The sequence below is a fragment of the Salvelinus sp. IW2-2015 genome, linkage group LG7, assembly GCF_002910315.2.
Source record: "Salvelinus sp. IW2-2015 linkage group LG7, ASM291031v2, whole genome shotgun sequence".
NCBI lineage: Eukaryota > Metazoa > Chordata > Actinopteri > Salmoniformes > Salmonidae > Salvelinus > Salvelinus sp. IW2-2015.
In genome coordinates, this window is record NC_036847.1 from 34,019,295 (window position 1) to 34,045,229 (window position 25,935).

Sequence of the window (25,935 nt, forward strand, 5' to 3'; positions counted from 1 at the left end):
TAGACCGGAAGGGGGCGAGACGCGATTCAAGAACCTACACCCACGAAGCGTCGCTACCCATCGCTCCACAAAAGCCGCGGCCCTTGCAGAGCAAGGGGAAACACTACTTCTAGGTTTCAGAGCAAGTGACGTAACTGATTGAAACGCTTCTAGCGCGTACCCGCTAACTAGCTAGCCATTTCACATCCGTTACATATGGGCGCTGTCTTTACAGCATCACGAGCTCGTTACACACATCCTTGGACGTGTCACACTTGTCGCTTTTGGTGATAGTGTGAAAGTGATTGTGTTAGGCTACCATAGGGTTGTGTAAACAGTGTGGTTGTGGTTGTTGCTTTCGGTATTTTATTAGGATCCCCATTAGCTGTTGCATAAAAAGCCGCAGGTTCCTGGGGTCCACACAGAACATGAAATAATACAGARCGTTAATAGACAACAGCTTAAGGACAGAACTACATCAGTTTAAAAAGACATCCATATCAAAACATACATACAAACTGTCTAGGTCAAATACGGGAGAGGCTTTGTGCCATGAGGTGTTGCTTTATCCGTTTTTTGAAACCAGGTTTGCTGTTCATTTCAGCAATATGAGATGGACGGGAGTTCCATGCAATAATGGCTCTATATAATATTGTATCATGACACAAGGTGAGACCCAGATGCAGACACAGGAGGCAGATGGTTGGAGTCTTACAATGTTTATTCATCCAAAGGGGAAGGCAGAGAGCGGTCGTGGACAGGCCAAAGGTCCACAGATAGAGTCTAGGAGGTTCAGAGTGGCAGACGGCCATGGTCAAGGCAGGCAGAATGGTCAGGCAGGAGGGTACAGAGTCCAGAAACATGCAAGGGCCAAAATCGTGAGGACTAGAAAAGGAGAATAGCAAAAAGCAGGAAAACGGGAAAAAAAACGCTGGTTGACTTGGAAAACATACAAGAAGAACTGGCACAGAGAGACAGGAAACACAGGGATAATACAACTGGGAAAATCAGCGACACCTGGAGGGGGTGGAGACAACACAGGACAGGTGACCGATCAGGGCGTGACAATTGTAGCTTCTTGTTTTTTTTCTGGATTTAGGGACTGTGGTTGTTGGACTATGGGGACTATGTTGTTGGAAGCATTATCCTGTGGGTGCTATCTCTGTTTGAGTGGCAGCTCGAAGCTCGGGCTCACTTAGGCCGGTGTGACTTCCGTTCAGTCCGTTAAGTGATTCTATGTTTCAGTTCTTTTCATGATTTTAAAAATTTGGTACAACGTGTTGGTAAGGTCAATCGCACGGTTCTCCGCCCAAACATGTTCTACATATAAATAAAATGTATTTATAAGACCTTCTTACATCAGCTGATATCTCAAAGTGCTGTACAGAAACCCCAGCCTAAAACCCCAAACAGCAAGGCAACGCAGGTGTAGAAGCACGGTGGGCTAGGAAAAACTCCCTAGAAAGGCCAAACCTAGGAAGAAACCTAGAGAGGAACCAGGCTATGAGAGGTGGCCAGTCCTTCTTCTGGCTGTGCGGGGAGATTATAACAGAACATATAAGACTGTTACAATTTCACCAGGGGGGGTCTCTTCTTACTAATAGTGATGCGTAACTTTCAAACAATTCCCTCCACGCTTCCCTACCAGTCAGATGATGTGAGCTGAGTGGAGCTGGAGCAGAGTGCCCAATTTGACTGGAGCCCGCTCCAGTAGGCTTACTTCAGGAGCTCAGGGCATGCCCGCCCCAGCATGCAATTGTAGTCTAATGTGAGCTGCTAATAGCCCCTTGCTTTAGCTACTGTCAGAGTTCGCTAAATATTTTCATAAAGAAACCAAGAGCAAGGGAGGGAGTGCGGTGATCCACTGTCCACTGTTTAGTGTAAGGCTTGGATGCCACCTGCTGGTATGGTGCTAAACTGTTAGGTTACAGACCGGATGCCGTTGTTCTAACCGCGGATATGACAGTTGTTACACGCTGGCTACATGAAACATCCACAAGTAAAGAATCTGAGAAGACACATCTCAAAAGTGTGATGGTGTACTTACTAGTGCACATGCTGGAATAAAGGAATGAGGTGGGTAGATAACTACGTGTGTTATTGTAGATAAGTATTTATAAGCTAAAAAATCAGATCTATTACATGTTTCGTTCATTTCCATTCTATTTATCTATACAATAGGCCATAATTGATTTTGAACCAATAGGCCTGGCATATTCCCACGTTCAAGGAGCTTTCCATTTGATCTGCCCAGCCTGGCAAGAGAGGCCAAAGGGGTGTTTCGCATCCCCAGTGTATCTGCAAGTGTGTAGAGGAAATTCTCCGCTGCTGGCCGGTGTTGTGCCGAAAATCTCCCCCATGCTAGAATTCCCCTTCTAATTTCCTTAATTTTGTGGCTAGAGTCAAATACTTTCTGTGGCACACATCAGAGTCAAATACTTTTTATAGAACAAACTTCGCGTCAGGTTAGGCAACCGGAATTAATAATGAATGTATATGTGTTATATTAAATAGAGGAGGGAGTATAATGTTGACAAGCAATAAAATGTTGGCAAGCAAGTGCGCCATACAAGCTAGAACCGCCATATACACTTGAAACAAATAGCCAAACCGAAAACTGCAGACAGAAATGCTTTCTGCYWCTAAGATCAGTGAAATGTAGGCTAAACTGACAGCTGAGTGAAGAGCAGAAATCTCAACTAGCAAGCAAGTCGCAGCAATGAAGAACGGGGAGGGGGGGATTCTGACAGGGGGGTGATTTTCAGCACAACACCTGTTCTCCTTGCACCGTCGCATGAGCCTGACGTCACAGACYGGCCAAACTCGTGTTTCTAAAAATGAATTCAAGATGAAGGAAAAAAAGAAACGGCACACTGCTCTTGATAGTATCAGTGATCTTTAATAAGCTTTACGTATCGGCCTTTGTCAGAGCTTTTGAGAGTAAAAAAAAAAAATAGCACTCTTATGTAGACCTAGCCCCACTAAACACATCCGTTCCACGCATCGAAAGGGGTTGGAGGCGAAGGAAAAACAAATAAGTGCTACCAAATATAACAATATGCGTTTTATAAATATTCAAATAAAGTGTGTAAATAATATGTATTAAACACGTCTGTAAAACCACAATGAGGACATAGACCTACCGAGCAAGTTTTCATTAAACATCAGAGTAATCTTAAATGGGGCCAAAATTCATGTTCAAATTCACAACATAACATACATAGGCATTTCATCATTAAATCCTTTAGGAAATAATGTCTGGAGGGTGAAAATCCCAAAACATTCTCTTTTACTCAGAGTGTTATTAATATCACCTCCCCTGTCTGATATCTTAACTTTCTCTATGCCACAAAATCTAAAGGTAGAAATGTCATGCTTTAGGTCATTAAAATGTACAGCGACTGGATAATCCCTGTCGTTTCTCCTGATTGAACTTTTGTGTTCCCTGATTCTCTGTTTGAGAGAACGAGAGGTTTTACCTACACAGCACAGCCCACATGGACATTTAATAATGTAAATAACATGGGTGGTGGAGCACCTAATAATGTCATTTATTTGGAGCCGTTTTCCTGTATGTGGGTGGCAGACATATTCACACRTCATCATATTGTTGCACTGTGCGCATCCTCTGCATTTAAAGCTACCATTTGGAAGAGGGCGTAAAAGAGCCTGATACCATCAAGAACAGTGTGAGGTTTCTTTTTTCCTTCATCCAGTATACAAGAAAGTACCTTTCCCAGCATTACTCCTGAACCTGTATAAGCACACATCAGCAACACCTGATCTGGTGCTGTGATTGTGTGCATCCCTAACACGAGGAAAGTAATCACTTAAATATCTGGGCGCAGGACCATAAATACTCCTGTAAACCAAACCTAGTCTAATCTGGGACACCCTAGCCTCAACAGGCAGCCAGTTTAGTTCCTGAAAGCAGCTCCTTTCTATGTGAGTACATAGACTCATCTTCAATACTACCCTGATCAACTTATTCTGGGCTATCTGGAGCTTCCCCTTCATAAGTTTAGATAAGCCCCCAAACCAGGAAGTACTAGCATAGTCAAAATGGCATCGAATGAGGGCAGTAGCTAGCACTTTCATGGAGTCCTTATCAAGCAGCTTGGACTTTCTAGACAAGTCACAGCCTATATGTGTATAGACTATAATTATTTAATACAACAAAATGTTGTTTAAATGCTGCGCGCTTTATGTCCCTACCAGCCAATTATGTCGCACTCGCAGATACTTCACAATGTATTTCTTTGTAGGCTATAGCTTTGAACTAATTGAAATAATATAGCCTAAATAATTCATTTCCGTTCCTTCTTAGACTCCCTGTCTGGCTCCTGACCTATCTAGAGTGTTTATTTAATTTATCCTTTATTTTTACTAGGCAAGTCAGTTAAGAACACATTCGTATTTACAATGACCGCCTACCAGAAGGTAATTGGCATCCTGCGGGGACGGGCCTGGGATTAAAAATCAAATAAAAAATATAGGACAAAACACACATCACGACAAGAGAGACACCACAACACTACATAAAGAGAGACCTGCATGGCAGCAACATATGACAACACAGCATGTTAGCAACACAACATGACAACAACATGGTAGCAGCACAACATGGTAGAAGCACAAAACATGGTACAAACATTATTGGGCACAGACAACAAAGCAAGAAGGTAGAGACAACAATACATCACGCGAAGCAGCCACAACTGTCAGTAAGAGTATCCATGAATGAGTCATTGAATGAAGAGATTGAGATAAAACTGTCCAGTTTGAGTGTTTGTTGCAGCTCKTTCCAGTYGCYAGCTGCAGCGAACTGAGAAGAGGAGAGACCCAGGGATGTGTGTGCTTTGGGGACCTTTAACAGAATGTGACTGGCAGAACGGGTATTTATATGCTGTTTAAAATGACACGTGGCCTATTTGAAATGGTGTACGCTTCTTACATTCACCTTTTCATGTTTATTCAAATAATTTTAATTCAAATCCATATGGTTTAGTTTCAATACTTAAAAACCAATTGGTATGTCCAGGTAGTCACAAAAATAGATGGGTGTTGGTTAAATTGTGATTTTTAATGAATGGAGCAAAATTGTAACAGGATTTTTTTTTAGTATGGAGCCGTTTTTAGCAGAGCAGTAGTAAAGGACATCCGCTGAGCTACCAGCGAGAGAGACAACGTTTTGAGGATATTTTTCAATGAAAGTAAAGAACAGTAATGTTACGAGTAAAGTAGGAGGCCCAGGTTTCAATAGRMGTTAAGATATTGTTTCATGAATGTGTCTATATTGGGCTCCCGAGTGTCACAGCGGTCTAAGGCACTGCATCTCAGTGCTAGAGGCGTCACTACAGACCCTGGTTTGATCCCGGGCTGTATCACAACCGGCTGTGATCGATCGAGAGTCCCATAGAGCAGCGCACAATTGGCCCAGCATCGTCAGGGGAGGGTTTAGCTGGGGTAGGCCTTCATTGTAAATAAGAATTTGTTCTTAACTGACTTGCCTAGTTAAATAAAGGTTAAATAAAAACACATCTATTTGGCCTGGTGAAGCAGTTTTATGCGCTGACTGAATGAAAGCTGATAATTACTGTATGAGTTTTTTTACTCCTTCTACTTCACCAGCTGTCAGCTGCAGCTCTGTGGTGAGAAACATCTCTGTTCCCAGGGGGGAAACCCTATACTATCCTGGAGCACGAGTACAGGACATTACAAGGCTGCTTCCTACCATTCTACGACAGCTGCTGGGGGCCGACGCTGTCGTAGTCCACGTTGGGGTCAAACGACATTAGGAGGGCTAGCTCGGAACTGCTGAAAATTGATTTTAAAGAACTGATTCTAGGTCTGAAAGATTTTTCTTTTTTAAAAGCGGACAATTATTGCAGGCCCGATACCGTCGCTGGGCCGCTGCTGTGAAATATTCATCAAGCTACTGGCATTAAGTCTACTGTAGCGTTGTTGGCATAACTTCTATAAATATAACACCTTTTGGAAACAGAAGATGTTGTACAGAAACTGATGGGAGTCCATCCAAATCATCTTGGCTCCTGGACCCTGTCCTCGCATTCCAAGGCTGCGTTGAGACAATGACTTATCAGTGACCCAAGCCCTGCTCAAATSATCCCTACCATTGTGTCGCTGAGTTGTCATAGTACTGCTGCAAATGTACATTGTCCCAGGGGCGTTGGCAATAATGTAAGTAACCTAATTTATGTCCCCTCTTAACTCCCCTGAATACCTCTGTCAACCCTACAGATATTGTATGCAGTAATCTTGCGCCTATGAACCTGAGTTATACTGTTAGCACTGAGGCGGTGGGCCCTATTAGGAGGTCCCCTGTGTGCAGCTCACTCTGCACTATCAGCTCAAACAAAAATAACACTGTCATGTCTACCTCTGATAAGTCTTCCTGTAAAGCGATAAAAACAATCAAGAATCCCAGAAAAGTGCTAAAAATAGCACACTTATTTAACTAGGCAAGTCAGTTAAGAACAAATTCTTATTTACAATGACGGTCTACCGGGGAACAGCCTTGTTCAGGGGCAGAACGACAGATTTTTACCTTGTCAGGTCGGGGATTCAATCCAGCAACCTTTCGGTTACTGGCCCAATGCTCTAACCACTAGGCTACCTGCCGCACCAAATTAACATATACATTAACATATGTAGCCTAATAAACAAGGCTCATGAATTCAATAACTTGCTAGTAACATATAACATTCTGACTATCTCTTAAACTCACTTAGATAATACCTTTGATGATACAGTGGTAGCAAAACATGGTTTCAACATCTTCAGAAGAGACAGGAATTCCAATGGTGGAGGTGTTGCCGTTTATGTTCAGAGTCATATTCCTGTCAAGCTTAGAGAGGATCTCATGTCAAATGCTGTAATATGGTAACAGGTTCACCTGCCTCACCTAAAGCCCATTTTTGTAGGAGGCTGCTATAGACCACCAAGTGCTAACAGTCAGTATCTGGATAATAAACTCAGCAAAAAAATAAACGTCCTCTCACTGTCAACTGCGTTTATTTTCAGCAAACTTAACATGTGTAAATATTTGTATGAACATAACAAGATTCAACAACTGATAAATAAACTGAAAAAGTTCCACAGACATGTGACTAACAGAAATGGAATAATGTGTCCCTGAACAAAAGGGGGATCAAAATAAAAAGTAACAGTCAGTATCTGGTGTGGCCACCAGCTGCATTAAGTACTGCAGTGCATCTCCTCCTCATGCACTGCAACAGATTTGCCAGTTCTTGCTGTGAGATGTTAYCCCACTCTTCCACCAAGGCACCTGCAAGTTCCCGGACATTTCTGGGGGGAATGGCCCTYGCCCTCACCCTCCGATCCAACAGGTCCCAGACGTGCTCAATGGGATTGAGATCTGCTCCACAGAACGAGCAGTATGGCTGGTGGCATTGTCATGCTGGAGGGTCATGTCAGGATGAGCCTGCAGGAAGGGTACCACATGAGGGAGGAGGATGTCTTCCCTCTAACACACAGCATTGAGATTGCCTGCAATGACAACAAGCTCAGTCCGATGATGCTGTGACACACCGCACCAGACCATGACGGACCCTCCACCTCCAAATCGATCCCGCTCCAGAGTACAAGCCTCGGTGTAACGCTCATTCCTTCGACGATAAACGCGAATCCGACCATCACCCCTGGTGAGACAAAACCGCGACTCGTCAGTGAAGAGCACTTTTTGCCAGTCCTGTCTGGTTCAGCGACGGTGGGTTTGCCCATAGGCGACGTTGTTGTCGGTGATGTCTGGTGAGGACCTGCCTTACAACAGGCCTACAAGCCCTCAATCCAGCCTCTCTCAGCCTATTGCGGACAGTCTGAGCACGGATGGAGGGATTGTGCGTTCCTGGTGTAACTCGGGCAGTTGTTGCCATCCTGTACCTGTCCCGCAGGTGTGATGTTCAGATGTACCGATCCTGTGCAGTGTTGTTACACGTGRTCTGTCACTGYGAGGCCGATCAGCTGTCCATCCTTTCTCCCTGTAGCTCTGCCTTAGGCGTCTCACAGTACGGACATTGCAATTTATTTCCCTGGCCACATCTGCAGTCCATTCTAGAGGAATGTAGGAATGTATCAATGGGAGGCAAACAGTACTACATAGAACCATGACTACATGTAACTCTATTCCACATCAAATAACTCATGCAAGCAGTAGAATTGCTTTTTTTTTAAACAGATAAAAAATACACCTTATGGAACAGCAGAGACTGTGAAGAGACACACACACATGATAACATACGCACTATACACACATGTACACATGGATTTTGTGTTGTAGATATGTAGTGGCCTGAGGGAACACACTTTAATGTGTTGCGAAATCTGTTGTGAAATGTAATGGGGATCCATAATAAATACAAATACAAATATTCCGCTGGTCTCGGGAGGAAATGACAAGTCCTCACTGTCCGAGACCGAGTCAAGACTGAGTAAAAATCTGGGACAAGGGATCTGGGACAAAGCTAAGATAGTCCTATCAAACTCCCAAAATTATAAAATGATATGAGAGGAATTTCTTTTAAATCTCTCCTTCTGCAGTGGTGAAGGATTTTGTCTTGGTGGGCCAACACACCTGTCCCAAAACGGCAATGAAAGAGATCGATGAACTCTACACTGTTTTCAATGGGATCTGCAAGAAGTGGAAGACTGAGGTTAGTTGAGTTTAAATCATTGATATCAGATAACTCCTCAGATTTCTAGCATCTTATTCCTTCCTATTCTCTTGATAATAACTAACTATTCCATCGAGATCAATTTACTGTAACTTCCTGTTTTTTGTGTTTTATTTGTTTGATACTGTTCATTTGTCTTCCTCTAGAATGTGGTGATCTTAGGGGACCTGAACGCAGCCTGTAACTACATCACCATCAAGGGCTTTAGAGCTGTGCGTTTGAGAAGCGACCCCAAGTTCCGCTGGCTGATAGGAGATGAACAGGATACTACCGTCCGGCAGAAGACACACTGCGCTTACGACAGGTCAGTGACCCATACAATAGAATCATTGTACAAGACTTGGATGTGTGCTGGCGCATGTGTTCTGTATGTTTATCTGTGGGCGAAGAAGCTTCTTCTTCTTACTATGATCATGATATGCCTCCTCTCTCTATACGTCATACTCCAGGATAGTTATCCATGGCAAAGAGATGATGTCTGGGATAGTTCCAGATTCAGCTAAACCCTTCAACTTTAAAGAAGAGTTCCACCTTACTGAAGACGAGGTATCTTAACTTCTCAGACATTTGAAATCAGTTGATATTTTTAATGATATAAGTTTAAATTAACCTGTATTCTTTTGATTGACCGATTTGATTATTTGTTTGTTTACATTTAGGCCTTGGAAGTCAGCGACCACTTCCCAGTAGAAGTTGACCTGAAGCCCATCCATCGCTATCTCCTGCGCCATGAACTTTAGACCCCACGTCACAATCAACATGACCAACAATCATGTTTTTACTCCCAATTATTTCAGTTGTATTTATTTATTTCAATTTATTTTAGGTACTTAAATTAAATTATGGAGTTTAGAAAAAAATGATAGTGATTTTTGTTGGAATTTATACTGTACCAAACTGTATATACTATTAAGGAAAATAAACATACTGTATCTTTGTCTGCAGAGACTAATAAACGTAATTTATTGAATATCTAAATATTGTGATGTAGAATGAATTCTACTTTGGATTAATCCCTAACTCAGACTAACATAAGGAAATCAGTCAATTTAAATAAATGCATTAGGCCCGTATCTAGGGATTTCACATGACTGTGCAGGGGCGCAGCCATGGGTGGGCCTGGGAGGGAATAGGCCCACCCACTTTGGAGCCAGGTCCACCCACTGGGGAGCCAGGCCCAGCCAATCAGAATGAGTTTTTCCCCACAAAAGGGCTTTATTACAGACAGAAATACTTCTCAGTTTCATCAGCTGTCCGGGTGGCTGGTCTCAGAAGATCCCGCATGTAAAGAAGCCGGATGTGGAGGTCCTGGGCAGGCTTATGGTAGAGAAATTAACATTCAATTCTCAGTTAACAGTTCTGGTGGAAATTCCTACAGTCAGCATGGCAATTGTAYGCTTCCTCAAAACTTGAGACATCTTTGACATTGTGTTGTGTGACAAAACTGCACATTTTTAGAGTGGCCTTTTATTGTCCCCAACACAAGGTTCACCCGTGTAATGATCATGCTGTTCAGCTTCTTGATATGCCTCACCTGTCAGGTGCATAGATTATCTTGGTAAAGGAGAAATGCTCACTAACAGTGATGTAAACAATTTTGTGCACAAAATTTGAGAGAAATAAGCTTTTTGTGTGTATGGAACATTTCTGGGATGTTTTATTTAAGCTCATGAAACATGGGACCAACACATTACATGTTGCGTTAATATTTTTGTTCAGTATAAATTAGGGCCTGCCCTATACAGACGATGCTTCATTTGATAGAGCCAGATACAGGCAGGGTGGAAGTGGTAGCCTACATCTCTGAGGGAGGGAGGGAGGGAGGGAGGGAGGGAGGGCTGGGGCTTGTGTTCGACATCGGAAAGTAAACCACAGCACGGCTTATGTGCTAAATCTACGGTGAGTACATCAACATCTTCCTACGTGTGACTTTATTTATGAACAACCAAATCCTTTTAACAGACTTGGGTTTTGTGACATTTCAATTTGCATATTTAAAAAAATTATTTTGTTGTTCTCTTTGTCCTGTCTGTCACTACTTGTCGATGTGTTTTGATCTATTTCTGCATCCCCTATTTTGACAGGAAGCTAGTTGAAGCAATAACAGACGAAAAAACCTAACACACTCTCTTCCTGTCAGAAATCAGAAGAATTTTGYTGTAAAAGATGCTTTCAAATGTTGCCAAAACGTGTCTCTTGGTAAACTGAATAACTTAAAAGGCACAGAAATCTTATGACATGTAGTTTGACATAACCTATTACCTAGAGAAGATGGAACAGAACTTTGTTGATTTGCTAACGGATGCATTTTCAGGTAAGCATTATGCAGGTCGAAGCTAGAGCACTGCAACTTCACTGACATTTAGTACAATCATTTCCTGAAAGTTACAAGAAATATATTATTGCTTGGGGTTTTCTGTCTGTCATTATTCGCCATGTTGATGTTGTTGTTACAGACACATCCCTCCCATCCTTCCCCGAAGGAGGGTTCGACTTTGAGCCTCTTTATTTTGACGAAGCCAAGACAGAAATGTCCTCTGCAAGATTACCAGTGCTGAGAGAGGAAGAGGAAGATGTGGATGAAGGACAGGAAGAGGAAGAGCCTGGTGGAGAAACTGGAACTGTACCTGACCATATCTCAGTGAAGACATATGATGTGAGTTTGACTGAAGAGGATACACAACATATTGATGATGAGGAGAAGTGGGAGGAGGAGGGCAAGGAGGAGGAAGAGGAGGAGGAAGAGGAGGAGGAGGAGGGCAAGGAAGAGGAGGAGGGCAAGGAGGAGAAAGATGAGGAGGAGGAGGGCGAGGAGGAGGAAGAGGAGGAGGAGGGCAAGGAGGAGGAAGAGGAGGGCAATGAGGAGGAAGATGAGGAGGAGGAAGAGGAGGAGGAAGAAGAGGAGGAGGAGGGCAAGGAGGAGGAAGAGGAGGGCAATGAGGAAGAGGAGGGCAAGGAGGAGGAAGAGGAGGAGGAAGATGAAGAGGAGATAGACTCAGGAGAAGAAGAGGACACAGGAATAAAGAACATTGGCTCCCCAGGGGGTAGGTCTGTGGTTGTTCACTACGACAAAGAGAATATAGAAAATATCGTAACTACAGGACAACCTTTTGCCCAAGAGGAGAGGGAAAACCCTAACATCAGAAACATAGAGCAAGGTGCTTACGAGAACAGTGATGTGAATTGTTTTGAGGGTGTTACTGAAGATGACACCATGAAGATCACAGCAGATATAAGTGAAGGGATTGAAGAAGAGGAGAGACCGACGGCTGAAGAAAACCAAGAGAAATCATCTGATTCAGACCTGGAGGTCCTGACAAGCTCTATCACTGAAAACCAGAGAGAAGAGGGAAAGAAAGAAGTGAACTTACTCTCCCCACATTTTCCCCRGGAGAATGAAGAGGAAGAAGAGGAAGATGAACATGGTGCTCCAGAGATTGTTTCTGATTGTYCTGATCCCGCAGCAACACAGAATCTGCAATCTCTTATGGTCGATACCTTTGTGGAACACCCGCTTGAGGAGAAAATTAAGGACTTCCTAGGGGACGACCACCAAGAGGCGGGTGAAAGCTTTGCAGATTACCCCTTTGACTTCTCTCCAAGTGAATACGACAAGGATGGAGGGAAAGGGAGAGAGCAAAACAAAAATGGSAGCACACTGTCTAGTCCCTCTGAGGGTCATTTAAAGATAGATGAGAATGTCTACCCGGAGAGAGAGATAACCGAGCAGAAGGATAGCCATGTACAGGGAGAGGAAGACGAAAAGGAAGATGCGAGACCTGCTATCTCTCTGAGCGTAGAAGACAAACAAGATTTTGCAGATTGTGCGATGTGTAATATCAATATTGACATTAGCACAGGCAAGATTATTGAAGACAATCTTGAAGCTGATAGCTCCAGTAAGGATGAGAAGGATGAAGACCCAGAGAAGCATAATGAAGAACACCCAGCCCTGCCAAGATACCAGGGTATTCCTCAGAGAGACTGCGGATCTGATGTTTCACCTCTACCTGACTGGGAGGGTGGAGAGGAGAACAGCTCCAAGCAGAGTGTTGCTGACCTGCATCTTTCAGACACCATCTCCGATGTCCCCACTTTTACCCTTCASAATGAGGCTGGACCCAGTACAGCAGAGGTAACCAGGTGTAACAGGGGTAAGAGGAGTACAGGCAACATGTCATCATCTGACTCTGAGGATAATTTTCCCGGAGAATTTTGTACGTTGGAGACTGAACTAAGAAAGAACAAAGGGGAAACTTGCATTTGGGGTAAAGAGGAGTATCTTCGAGAAATCCCGCCGGAGCTAGAAGGAAAGTTGGAGAACCACCTTAACACCAATATAAGCTGGGACACAGGGGATAATAAYGTGGACAGGAGTGGTTTCATTCTAGATTACAAGTATGAGGGGAGCGGAATCACAGTCGGAGAGGAACAATTTGCAGATGATGAAGAAGAGGAGGAGAGGAGTTGGAAACAAGAGAGAGTGAGAATCGAGGCATTCTACAAGTTTTATAATGACGAAGAGGAGAAGGAGGCCATGGAAACGGAAGGTGCTTTTTCAGGGAGGAAGCCTAGAGTTCAGTTCTGCATGGATCCCCTGCCTCAAGTCATTGAATATACAGACAGGTAAGGGAAATTGCCTCCATAAAATTATTCAAGACACTCGCCAACCAGGAAATGCCTATTTCTACTTGAACAAGACATGTTATTTGTACTGTCACTGTGGTAGATAGATAAGTGAAATAATTTCCTATATTACTGTCTGTCTACTACGTTCTTAGCAGCAGTGACACGGATTTGGTCGACAGCTCATCTGACAGAGAGGAGGACCTGGATTCTACAGCAAGGCTTGAAGTGAGAGCTCTCTCTCTCTCTCTCTCTCTCTCTCTCTCTCTCTCATTTCTCTCTTCTCTCTAAGCCACAGCAGCACATGACAATGCAGTGTGTTCTATTTCAGGAGCAGCGAGCAGAGTCAGAAGCACAAGGAGAAATACAAGATCTCAGCAAAATACCTCGGACACACAGCAAGAGAGCCGAGTAAGTCTTTACCCACAACTTTCTGTAAAAGAGGCTTCATGAAATGATGGATTCCTCTGACACACTGTGTTTGTGTAGTGTCTGGGGGTGCTGAAGTTCCTGCTGAAGATGGCCCTTTTGACATTGATTGGACTTTTGACATTCTGGTGGACAACAGACCTACTGGATTGGACTGGTGATCCGGACCAAATACAGTTTTTGCTAACGACTGTACTAGAGGTCACCGATTATGATTTTTCAACTCCGATACCGATACCGTTATTGAAGGACCAAAAAAAGCCTGATACATTAATCGGCGATTTAAAAAATGTATTTGTAATAATGACAATTACAACAATACTGATGAACACTTATTTTAACTTAATATAATACATCAATAAAATCTATTTAGCCTCAAATAAATAATGAACCATGTTCAATTTGGTTTAATTAATGCAAAAACAAAGTGTTGGAGAAGAAAGTAAAAGTGCAATATGTGCCATGTAAGAAAGCTAAGTTTAAGTTCTTGCTCAGAACATGAGAACATATGAAAGCTGGTGGTTCCTTTTAACATGATCTAATATTCCCAGGTAAGAAGTTTTAGGTTGTAGTTGTTATTATAGGAACTATAGGACTATTTCTCTCTATACATTTGTATTTCATATACTTTGACTATTGGATGTTCTTATAGGCACTTTAGTATTGCCAGTGTACAAGTATAGCTTCCATCCCTCTCCTCGCCGCTACCTGGGCTCGAACCAGGAAACAACGACAACAGCCACCCTCGAAGCAGCGTTACCATGCAGAGCAGGGGAACAACTACAATACTCCAAGTCTCAGAGCGAGTGACTTGAAACGCTATCAGCGCGCACCCCGCTAACTACTAGCCATTTCACATCGGTTACACCAGCCTATCTCGGAGTTGATAGGCTTGAATTCATAAACAGCAGAGCTGCTGGCAAAACGCACGAAAGTGCTGTTTGAATGAATGCTCCGAGCCTGCTGGTGCCCACCTCAGTCGACTGCTCTATCAAATATAGACTTAATTATAACATAATAACACACAGAAATACGAGCCTTAGGTCATTAATATGGTCGAATCCGGAAACTATCAATCTCGAAAACAAAACATTTCTTCTTTCAGTGAAATACGGAACCGTTCCGTATTTTATCTAACGGGTGGCATCCATAAGTCAAAATATTCCTGTTACATTGCACAACCTTCAATGTTATGCTATAATTACGTAAAATTCTGGCAATTAGTTCGCAATGAGCCAGGCGGCCCAAACTGTTGCATATACCCTGACTCTACGTGCAATGAACGCAAGAGATGTGACACATTTCACCTGGTTATATTGCCTGCTAACCTGGATTTCTTTTAGCTAAATATGCAGGTTTAAAAATATATACTTCTGTGTATTGATTTTAAGAAAGGCATTGATGTTTATGGTTAGGTACACGTTGGAGCCCGACAGTCCTTTTTCGCGAATGCGCACTGCATCGATTATATGCAACGCAGGACACGCTAGATAAACTAGTAATATATCAACCATGTGTAGTTATAACTAGTGATTATGATTGGTTGATTGTTTTTTATAAGATAAGTTTAATGCTAGCTAGCAACTTACCTTGGCTTCTTACTGCATTCGCGTAACAGGCGGGCTCCTCGTGAGGCAGGTGGTTAGAGCGTTGGACTAGTTAACCGTAAGGTTGCAAGATTGAATCCCTGAGCTGACAAGGTAAAAATCTGTCGTTCTGCCCTGAACAAGGCAGTTAACCCACCGTTCCTAGGCCGTCATTGAAAATAAGAATGTGTTCTTAACTGACTTGCCTAGTTAAATAAAGGTGTAAAAAAAAAAAAAAAAAGGCAAAATCAGTGTTAAAATTACCGATTTCCGATTGTTATGAAAACTTGAAATCGACCCTAATTAATCGGCCATTTTGGATTTAATCGGTCGACCTCTAGACTGTACTGTATTGTCAATATGCCTGAAAATAATTAGATAATAAAGTAGCAGCAGCTAAGTAAAAAATGCTTACTTGTAAAGAGAATACTATCTCCTTATACTGTAGTTACTGTCACTTTCATCATGTMTTCATCTGTAACATGTCTTCATCTGTAACATGTCTTCATCTGTTTGATGGATAATAAAAAGGGGTCTATTTTATGTTCCCATTTAACTTTAAGGTTCAGTATTTTATATATTGTTTTACATCAAAGATACAGAAAGCTTTTCCACACAAATATAAGCCTTATTGTCTAAATTCTCTGGTACTATGTGACTCTTGCCAGAGCATAAGATATACCTAAGAACCTGCTGTCACGGGTAAATTATTATAAAAAAAGAAAAGAGGAACCCGAAACAACGTTGTAACAATCATATAAATAGAATGAATCAAACGGACATCCGCCATTCAAGTCAATGACGGTATAATGATCGGACTGGTGTACACACCCATGGGAGCAAAGCAGGAAGTAAAAGCAGGAAGTGCACCCATCAATATAAATCAAATACATTTTATTTGTCACATGCTTTGTAAACAACAGGTGTAGACCAACAGTGAAATGCCTACTTATGCTGTGATTTGTTGATCCAACTCAATTGACATTACAATACGTACATTCTATTGCATGAGCCACATCAGGTAACATAATTTAAATGAACAACTCTACATTACCATTGAAATTATCGCATCACAAAATAACAGGTCAAACTGCCAGGGTAGTACCAAAGACAGTACAGTATGAAGAGCGGCCAGAACTGCTTATCCAAATAATTTTTTATTTATTTTTTATTCAAAATACAGATCAACAATTTACATTCTTCTTATCCAAATAGAAATCCCCGATGACACTTGTAGGCGATGACACGGCGATGTTGGCTAGCTAATCTCATGCGTTAGAAACACGTCGTCCGGTCTAAAGGTCGTCTCGCACCGAACTGCGCATGTGCAAACCGTCAATTCAAACGCACTCCTTCGATAAAATGTTGTTTTTGACGAAAATGAAAAACKGTTTGTTCCCGTTTCATAAGCGTTCCCGGAAGTCTCGCGATGTTACCCCTCCGGGTTTTAGAAACTTTGTGGTTGGAGGGTCCAAGGCCGTTCTATTCATAATATTTCTATGGTAGCAATGTGTGGAAGTGGGTGGTGCCAGAACATTGTTGATTTTTGCAAATTAAACTGTAGTTAATGTAGCCAGTCAACACGAGTAATTTTCCGTTGCAATCAAAGAGCAAAATATATAGCCGACAGTATGGCCACACTGGGAAGTAAGTCTGACCAAGAAATCAGGGAACTGTTGGACGAGTATGGAATTAAGCACGGACCTATCGTTGGTAAGACATGCTTTCATTTTTCAACGTTAACGATAGCTAGATATGCTTACCCAGCCCTTAGCTGAATAATGTTTTAGCTAGCTACTGTAGCTAATAATTCCTAGCCTACTGAGTAGGCTAATAGACTAACGTTATGTCTATGACCAGACGGTCTCAAATGTATTGATGATATTATAATAGTCATGTAGCAATGGTTTCATTGCATTACTGAGCCACATCTAACATTTCTGCATTTTTGGAGACACTACAAGGCCCCTGTATGAGAAGAAGCTAAAAGAGGCCATGGCCAAAGACAAGAAAGTCACAAAACCATCCTCAGACAAAACCTTCTACAGAGAAGAGCGTAAGTTATTCATACATGATAACACAATGCTACATTATGCATACATATACTCTCTTTAGACTGAGCTAAGTGGAAATCAGGAATTATATTTTTGTCGTTTAGCAGATGCTTTTATCCAGAGCGACTTACAGGAGCAATGAAGGTTAAGTGCATTGCTCAAGGGCACAGCGACAGGTTTTTAACCTAGTCGGCTCGGGGATTCGAACCAGCGACCATTGGGTTACTGGATCGACGCTAGACCTAGGTTACCTGACTGAATGTTTGTTTGTTTACTTTTTCTTCATTTCAGAGGAAGAAGTCACTTATGTTACCTATCGGACACCAGTAAGTATCCAACCTTGGGTTGATTAATTTGTTCKTAGTTGCTTCTACATTGTAAATAAGCATTTCTTCTTAACTGACTTGCCTAGTTAAATAAAAAATAAAAAAACAATTATAGATGGAAAATCAAACAGTCTTACCATCAATATTATTCTGTTTCTCATATTTGCAGGTTATAAGTGAAATGCCTTCAGGAGATGGAAAACCCTACATGAGGTCAAGACCAGAGTATAGTGAGAGGGACTTTGTGGATGAGTACGKTTGTTTACAGATTTTTATGTTATCCAGTGTTTTTTTTTTTTATGGTCAGTTGATTTAAAGTGGACCAATAAAAACGAATCCACTTGTTTCTCTCTCCTTTGCAGCAAACTCTATTCAAGATCAAGACCAGAGTACAGCAGCGGAAGACAATATGTTGATGAGTGAGTCTCTCGTTTTGAAAGATTTCAAATTGTTTATGTATAATAATGTTTTCATAGTTTGGTCACAGATCTGTTTTTTTTTTAATGCTGTCTTGCCAAGTCCTATGGTCGTTGTCATGCCGACAAGAACCATATGACAAACAGATACTGAAACTATGCTAACGTTCAGGGATGTGATTCCTGCTTTTCTGACATTTATCCTCCATTCATATTCCGTGCCTTCCGAAGGTATTCATACCCCTCGACTTATTCCACATTGTTGTTACAGCCTGAATTCAAAATTGTTTAAATATTTGTGTTTTTGTTCTCACCCATCTACACACAATACCCCATAATGACAAAGTGTGAACACGTTTTGAGCCATTTTTGCAACTGTTTTAAATGGAATACAGAAATATCTAATTTACATAAGTATTCACACCCCTGAGTCAATACATTTTAGAATCACCTTTTGGCAGCGATTACAGCTGTGAGTCTTTCTGTGTAAGTCCTAAGATCTTTGCACACTGATTGTACAATATTTTCCCATTATTCTTWAAAAAATTCTTCAAGCTCTGTCAAATTAATTGTTGATCATTGCTAGGCAACCATTTAAGTCTTGCCATAGATTTAAGTCAAAACTGTAACTTAGCCACTCAGGAATATTCACTTTCTTCTTGGTAAGCAACTCCAGTGTAGATTTAGCTTTGTTTCAGGTTATTGTCTTGCTAAAAGGTGAATTAGTCTCCCAGTGGATAGCAAACTGAACCAGGTTTTCCTCTAGTTTTGCCTGTACTTAGCTCCATTCAGTAAACATTTTTATCAACAAAAAAAAACTCCCCATTCCATAACGATTACAAGCATACCCATAATATGATGCAGCCACCACTATGGTTGAAAATATGGAGAATGGTACTCAATATGTTTTCTATTCTGTACAGGCTTCCTTCTTTTCACTGTGAATTAGGTTAGTATTGTTGATCTATCCTCAGTTTTCTCCTATCACAGCCATTAAACTCTCTTTTAAAGTCACCATTGGTCTCATGGTTAAATCCCTGTGCGGTTTCCTTCCTCTCCGGCAACTGAGTTAGGAAGGASGCCTGTATCTTTGTAGTGACTGGGTGTATTGATACAACATCCAAAGTGTAATAAATAACTCCACCATGCTCAAAGGGGATATTCAATRTCTGCTTTTTTTWAAATGTGTACCCATCTAGCAATAGGTGTCCTTCTCTGTGAGGCATTAGAATACCTCCCTGGTCTTTGTGGTTGAATCTGTATTTTGAAATTAACTTCTCGACTGATTATCTGTATGTGTGGGGTACAGAGATGAGGTAGTCATTCAAAAATCATGTTCAACACTTACTGCACATAGTGAGTCCATGCAGCTTATGTGACTAGTTAAGCACAGTGTTACTCCTGAACTGATTTAGACTTGAATACTTGACGGAAGATATTTCAGCTTTTCCTTTATTATTTGTAATAAAAAAACAACAAAAATAAACATTCCACCCTCACATGTGGTATTGTGTGTAGGCCAGTGATAYAATCTCAATTTAATAAATTTGAAATAACATAATGTGGAAAAAGTCAAGGGCTGTGAATACTTTCTGAAGGCACTGTATATACACTGAGCATACAAAACATTAAGAACACCCTTTCCATGACAGCATTCACCTAGTCAGTCTCTATTGTCATCCTTTATTGGTCACTTATAAATCCACTTCAATCAGTGTAGATGAAGGGGAGGAGATGGGTTAAAGAATGATTTTTTAAAGCTTTGAGATTAAATGAGACATGGATTGTGTAGGTGTGTCATTCAGAGGGTGAATGGTCAAGACAAAAGATGAGTGCCTTTTGAACGGGTTTTGGTAGGTGCCAAACCCACCGGTTTGTCAGGACTGCAACGCTGCTGTGTTTTTCCACACTCAACAGTTTCCCGTGTGTATCAGGAATGGTCCACAACCCAAAGGACATCGACACAACTGTGGGAAGCATTGGAGTCAACCACAGGAGGTTGGTGGCACCTTAATTGGGGAGGACAGGCTCGTGGTAATGGCTGGAGCAGAATAGGTGGAATGGTATCAAATACATCACATGGTTTCCGTGTGTTTGATGCCATTCCAGCCAGTATTATGAGCCATCCTCCCCTCAGCAGCCTCCACTGCAGTCAACATGGGCCAGCATCCTAGTGGAATGCTTTCGACACCTTGTAGAGTCCATGTCCCTGACGAATTGAGGCTGTTCTGAAGGCAAAAGGGGGGGAGGGGTGCAACCTAATATTAGGAAGTTGTTCATAATGTTTGGTATACTCAGTGTATATGGAAACTGACCTATCCCTTAGCTAAGAGACTGCTTTTCTATGTTATGATCACATACCTGAATGTAGTCATGTGAGACTAACCCACCCCCCTTGTTTTCAGGCCCCATGTCTACAACACACCATCATACTCCTCCTACTCCAAACCAACACCTGTGGTGAAGTCTGGAGGTGTCGTTGTGAAGGAGGAAATAACAGAGAGCTCTGGGAAACTGGTCCCTCTCTGGATYCAGTTACTGGTCTTCCTGATCGTAGCCGGGTTCCTCTACTTCATATTTATCAACATGGAGTCCGTAGAGAGTAACCCCTTTAACAGAATCCAATAATCACATTTTTCCAAAATCTGGGATGTGTTCATTAGGCAGAACATTTTTAAGAAAACAGTCCAAAATGGGGAAGTACTATTWTYTTTTTTTTTTTACTTGTCCAATAATAAAATCGCAAATTTTCCTATTGGACAACGTTTTTAAAACGTTTCGMTACGGTGTGAATGAATACGTCCCAGTGTTCAAATTGACAGATTATGGCAAATCCCATGCCTGTCATTCTTTGTGCTTGTGGTTTATATAAAAAAGATGACTGACATTGGATTCTGCCAAAGGAAAGCCAGAACATTTCCTCCCGTCCAGACTCGTATTTAGCTACTAGATGATGTATAGTATTCTTTTATCATACAACTATGTTACCAAAATATGGTGCTTCTACTATGGGTAATAGTGATGACACTTTCTCACAGTACTGTCTTCATCATCTCCCAAAAAATGTAGTGTCCACAGCTCATAGTAAATACATTTATATATATATATATATATATATATATATATATATATATTGTATCAAATCAGAAATACATTATATACACAAAAGTATGTGGTCACCCCTTCAAATTGTTGGATTAGGCTATTTGTTGTTGACGGGTATAAAATCGAGCACACCGCCATGCAATCTCCATAGACAAACAGTATAATGGCCACTTTCAACGTCAGTTCCTCAAACTTTTGCCCTGCTAAAGCTGCCCTGGTTTACTATAAGTGCTGTTATTGTGAAGTGGAAAGGTCTAGGAGCAACAACGGCTCAGCCACAAAGTGGTAGGCCACCGAAGCTCACAGAACGGGACCGCCTAGAGTGTAAAAATGGTCTGTCCTCGATTGCAACACTCACTACCGAGTTCCAAACTGCCCCTGGAAGCAACGCCAGCACAAGAACTGTTCGTCAGGAGATTCATGAAATGGGTTTCCATGGCCGAGCAGCCACACACACACACAAGTATGAAGTTCACTGCCATTGGACTGAAGCAGTGGAAATCAGTTCTCTGAAGTGATGAATCACACTTCACCATCTGGGTTTGGCGGATGCCAGATCGCTACCTGCCCCAATGCATAGTGCCAACTGTAAAGTTTGGTGGAGGAATAATTGTCAGGGGCTGTTTTTCATGGTTCTAGGCCCCTTAATTCCGGTGAAGGGAAATCTTAACGCTACAGTATACAATGACATTCTAGACCATTCTGTGTTTCCAACTTTGTGGCAATAGTTTGGGGAATGCCCTTACCTGTTTCAACATGACTATGTCCCTGTGCACCAAGCGAGGTCCATACAGAAATGGTTTGTCGACATCGGTGTGGAAGAACTTGACTGGCCTACACAGAGCCCTGACCTCAACCTCATCGAACACCTTTGGGATGACGCCGACTGCAAGCAAGGCCTAATCGCCCACATCAGTGCCCAATCGCCAACCTCACTAATCCTTGTGGCTGAATGGAAGCAAGTCCCTGCAGCAATGTTCCAACATCTAGTGGAAAGCCTTTCCAGAAGAGTGGAGGCTGTTATAGCAGCAAAGGGGGGACCAACTCCATGTTAATATCCATGATATTGGAAGGAGATGTTCGACGAGCAGGTGTCCACATACTTTTGGTCATGTAGTGTATTATGATTTGGTAATGGCTATTTGTGTAAATGTCCTATCTAGTTGTATAGTCTGGCTTAGTCAGCCATACGCAGTATCCTCGGATTCTCTTTGCGTCCTGGGGGGGTATACTACAAAGCAGCAACAATGACTCTTGCCTAACTATTATGAAAAACTGTATTTGGAAGATAAGCTTGAAATGGGCATGGTCTAATTGAATCAAAAACACAAGTTAAGCTTTCTTCATGAACAAGAAAATCAATTGTTATTTTTGGATTGTTTAAATGACATTAAAGTTCTAAATTACAAGGTTCTAAATGGCATTAAAGTTCTAAATTACAAGGTTCTAAATGGCATTAAAGTTGAAAATGAAGTGCCTTAGCATTTTAACCTGTTAATGGTTCCATTCACACTATTATACAAATGCAATTGCTGTGATAGGTCGTATTGTCATTCAAATGTTCCGTGTGCGAGGTGGTTCTGTTAGATGTCTTATGGTGACATCACGAGAACATGTTTCTACACCTGCAGTATCATTTTGTAATATTCACTTTGACGTTTACCAGACACTTGTCTGTTTTTATCAGAGATCACTTTGGTCACACAAGAATGTTTATTGAGCACGGGCAGCATCCCATATGGCACCCTATTCCCTATATAGTGCACTACTTTTGTAGTTCGCGTGCACTACATAGGGAATAAATAGGATGCAGTCTACAAGTAAATACTTTTCAGCAAGACAGTAACTGTTCACATATTTTGTATCCAGCCATTTTGAGTCATTCCTATGAATCTCCCAACTTTTTAAATAAATGTTTCTGTATCAAACAGGATTTCTGTCATTTCTTTCTTTAACTTATTGAATACAGGTTAGTAGAGAATAAAATGTGATCACAGAATATAAATATTTCGTATTTATTCCCAGCAACATACAGTGAACAGAACTTACAGCGATACCGGCGGATGTAGTAACTGAGTGAAATATAAAACCCTGGCACCATAGATTCTAGATACTAAAGGGCAAACTTTATCTACTAGAGGATGGACATCGGCTAGTCAGTCTCTAGTGGAGATGGACATCAGCTAGTCAGTCTCTAGTGGAGATGGACATCAGCTAGTCAGTCTCTATGGAGATGGACATCGGCTAGTCAGTCCTAGTGGAGATGGCATCAACTAGTCAGTCTCTAGTGGAGATGGACATCGGCTAGTCAGTCTCTAGTGGAGATGGACATCAGCTAGTCAGTCTCTAGTGGAAGATGGACATCACTAGTCAGTCCTCTAGTGGAGATGGACATCAGCTAGTCAGTCTCTAGTGGAGATGGACATCAACTAGTCAGTCTCTAGTGGAGATGGACATCGGCTAGTCAGTCTCTACTGGAGATGGACATCGGCTAGTCAGTCTCTAGTGGAGATGGACATCAGCTAGTCAGTCTCTACTGGAGATGGACATCGGCTAGTCAGTCTCTACTTTGAGATGGACATCAGCTAGTCAGTCTTCTAGTGGAGATGGACATCAGCTAGTCAGTCTCTAGTGGAGATGGACATCGCTAGTCAGTCTCTAGTGGAGATGGACATCAGCTAGTCATCTCTAGTGGAGATGGACATCAGCTAGTCAGTCTCTACTGGAGATGGACATCGGCTAGTCAGTCTCTAGTGGAGATGGACATCAACTAGTCAGTCTCTATTGGAGATGGACATCAGCTAGTCAGTCTCTACTGGAGATGGACATCAGCTAGTCAGTCTCTAGTGGAGATGGACATCAGCTAGTCAGTCTCTAATCATCCGCTAGTCAGTTCTCTACCTGACGATGAGACAATCGAGCTAGTCAGTCTCTAGTGGAGATGGTACTCACTAGTCAATCTCTATAAGATGGACATCGGCTAGTCAGTCTCTATTGGAGATGGAAATCAACTAGTACCATCTGCTGAGACTGACATCGGCTAGTCAGTTCTCTAGTGGAGATGGACATCAGCTAGTCAGTTTACTAAAGATACGACATCAGCTAGTCAGTCTCTAGTGAGATGGACATCAGCTAGTCAGTCTCTAGCTAGAGATGGACATCAGCTAGTCAGTCTCTAGTGGATATGGTCATCAGCTAGTCAGTCTACTATAGAGATGGACATCAGCTATCAGCTCTCTATGGGGAGATGGACATCAACTGTCAGCTCTCTACTGGAGATGGACATCAGCTAGTCAGTCTCTAGAGATGGACATCAAGCTAGTCAGTCTCTATGGAGATGGACATCAGCTAGTCAGTCTCTACTGAGATGGTGCAGTCAGCTAGTCAGTCTAACTAGAGATGGACATCAGCTAGTCAGTCTCTACTAGAGATGGACATCAGCTAGTCAGTCTCTAGTGGAGATGGACATCAACTGTCAGTCTCTATGGAGATGGACATCAGCTGGTCAGTCTCTAGTGGAGATGGACATCAGCTAGTCAGTCTCTAGCTAAGATGGACATCAGCTAGTCAGTCTCTATGGAGATGGACATCAGCTAGTCAGTCTCTCTGGAGATGGACATCAGCTAGTCAGTCTCTACTAGAGATGGACATCACTGTCAGCTCTCTAGTGGAGATGGAATCATCAGCTAGTCAGTCTCACGTGGAGATGGACATCGGCTAGTCAGTCTCTACTGGAGATGGACATCGGCTAGTCAGTCTCTAGTGGAGATGGACATCAGCTAGTCAGTCTCTATGGAGATGGACATCGGCTAGTCAGTCTCTAGTGGAGATGGACATCAACTAGTCAGTCTCTCTGGAGATGGACATCAGCTAGTCAGTCTCTACTGGAGATGGACATCAGCTAGTCAGTCTCTAGTGGAGATGACATCAAGCTAGTCAGTCTCTAGTGGAGATGGACATCAGCTAGTCAGTCTCTAGTGGAGATGGACATCAGCTAGTCAGTCTCATATGGACTATCTAGTCAGTCTCTATGAGATGGACATCAGCTAGTCAGTCTCTACTGGAGATGGACACAAGCTAGTCAGTCTCTACTGGAGATGGACATCAGCTAGTCAGTCTCTATTTAGTGCCTGTGTTTTGGCATGGTCTCTCTAGTCAGTTAAGTGGGTTGTGGAGATGGACTTCAGCTAGTCAGTCTCTATGGAGATGGACATCACTAGTCAGTCTCTACTGGGATGGACATCGTAGTCAGTCTCTACTGGAGATGGACATGGCTAGTCAGTCTCTATGGAGATGGACATCACTAGTCAGTCTCTTAGTGGAGATGGACATCGGCTAGTCAGTCTCTATGGAGATGGACATCAGCTAGTCAGTCTATAGAGATGGACATCGGCTAGTCAGTCTCTAGTGGAGAATGGACATCAGCTAGTCAGTCCTCTAGTGGAGATGGACATCAGCTAGTCAGTCTCTATTGGAGATGGACATCAGCTAGTCAGTCTCTAGTGGAGATACGGTGTGAGATAGAGAGCAAGACATCAGCTAGTCAGTCTCTATGAGATGGACATCGCTAGTCAGTCTCTAGAGATGGACATCAGCTAGTCAGTCTCTAGTGGAGATGGACATCAGCTAGTCAGTCTCTATGTGAGATGGCATCAGCTAGTCAGTCTCTATGGAGATGGCAAATCGCATCAGTCTCTAGT

General features: G+C 42.2%; 3 protein-coding genes across 4 annotated transcripts in view; all 3 read left to right on the top strand.

Annotated features, from left to right (window-relative positions):
- Positions 1–9,644, top strand: part of dnase1l1l (deoxyribonuclease I-like 1-like) — a 25,393-nt gene extending 15,749 nt beyond the window's left edge. Inside the window, exons 6-9 of the mRNA XM_023991822.2 lie at positions 8,560–8,672; positions 8,840–8,997; positions 9,143–9,239; positions 9,353–9,644. Of these exons, the coding sequence (XP_023847590.1) occupies positions 8,560–8,672; positions 8,840–8,997; positions 9,143–9,239; positions 9,353–9,433 (449 nt within the window). The 3' untranslated portion in view covers positions 9,434–9,644. The remainder of the gene's footprint in view (positions 1–8,559; positions 8,673–8,839; positions 8,998–9,142; positions 9,240–9,352) is intronic.
- Positions 9,645–10,544: 900 nt separating this feature from the next.
- On the top strand, positions 10,545–14,345 carry LOC111966160 (glutamic acid-rich protein-like). Its single transcript, XM_023990576.2, has 6 exons — positions 10,545–10,592; positions 10,778–11,007; positions 11,150–13,319; positions 13,475–13,547; positions 13,651–13,730; positions 13,809–14,345. Exons 2-6 carry the CDS (start codon positions 10,965–10,967, stop codon positions 13,822–13,824), a joined length of 2,382 nt encoding a protein of 793 aa, XP_023846344.2. The 5' UTR covers positions 10,545–10,592; positions 10,778–10,964; the 3' UTR covers positions 13,825–14,345.
- Positions 14,346–16,642: 2,297 nt separating this feature from the next.
- On the top strand, positions 16,643–23,166 carry LOC111966865 (emerin). Of its 2 annotated transcripts, XR_011480236.1 has the most exons (7): positions 16,643–17,047; positions 17,289–17,390; positions 17,680–17,714; positions 17,884–17,966; positions 18,077–18,133; positions 20,536–20,992; positions 21,034–23,166. XR_011480236.1 is itself a non-coding variant. In XM_023991825.2 (6 exons), exons 1-6 carry the CDS (start codon positions 16,966–16,968, stop codon positions 20,756–20,758), a joined length of 582 nt encoding a protein of 193 aa, XP_023847593.1. In that variant the 5' UTR covers positions 16,643–16,965; the 3' UTR covers positions 20,759–23,166. The 2 variants fall into 2 exon arrangements, 1 of the variants encoding a protein (XP_023847593.1); XM_023991825.2 differs by having other exon boundaries at positions 20,536–23,166.
- The last annotated feature ends 2,769 nt before the right edge of the window (positions 23,167–25,935 follow it).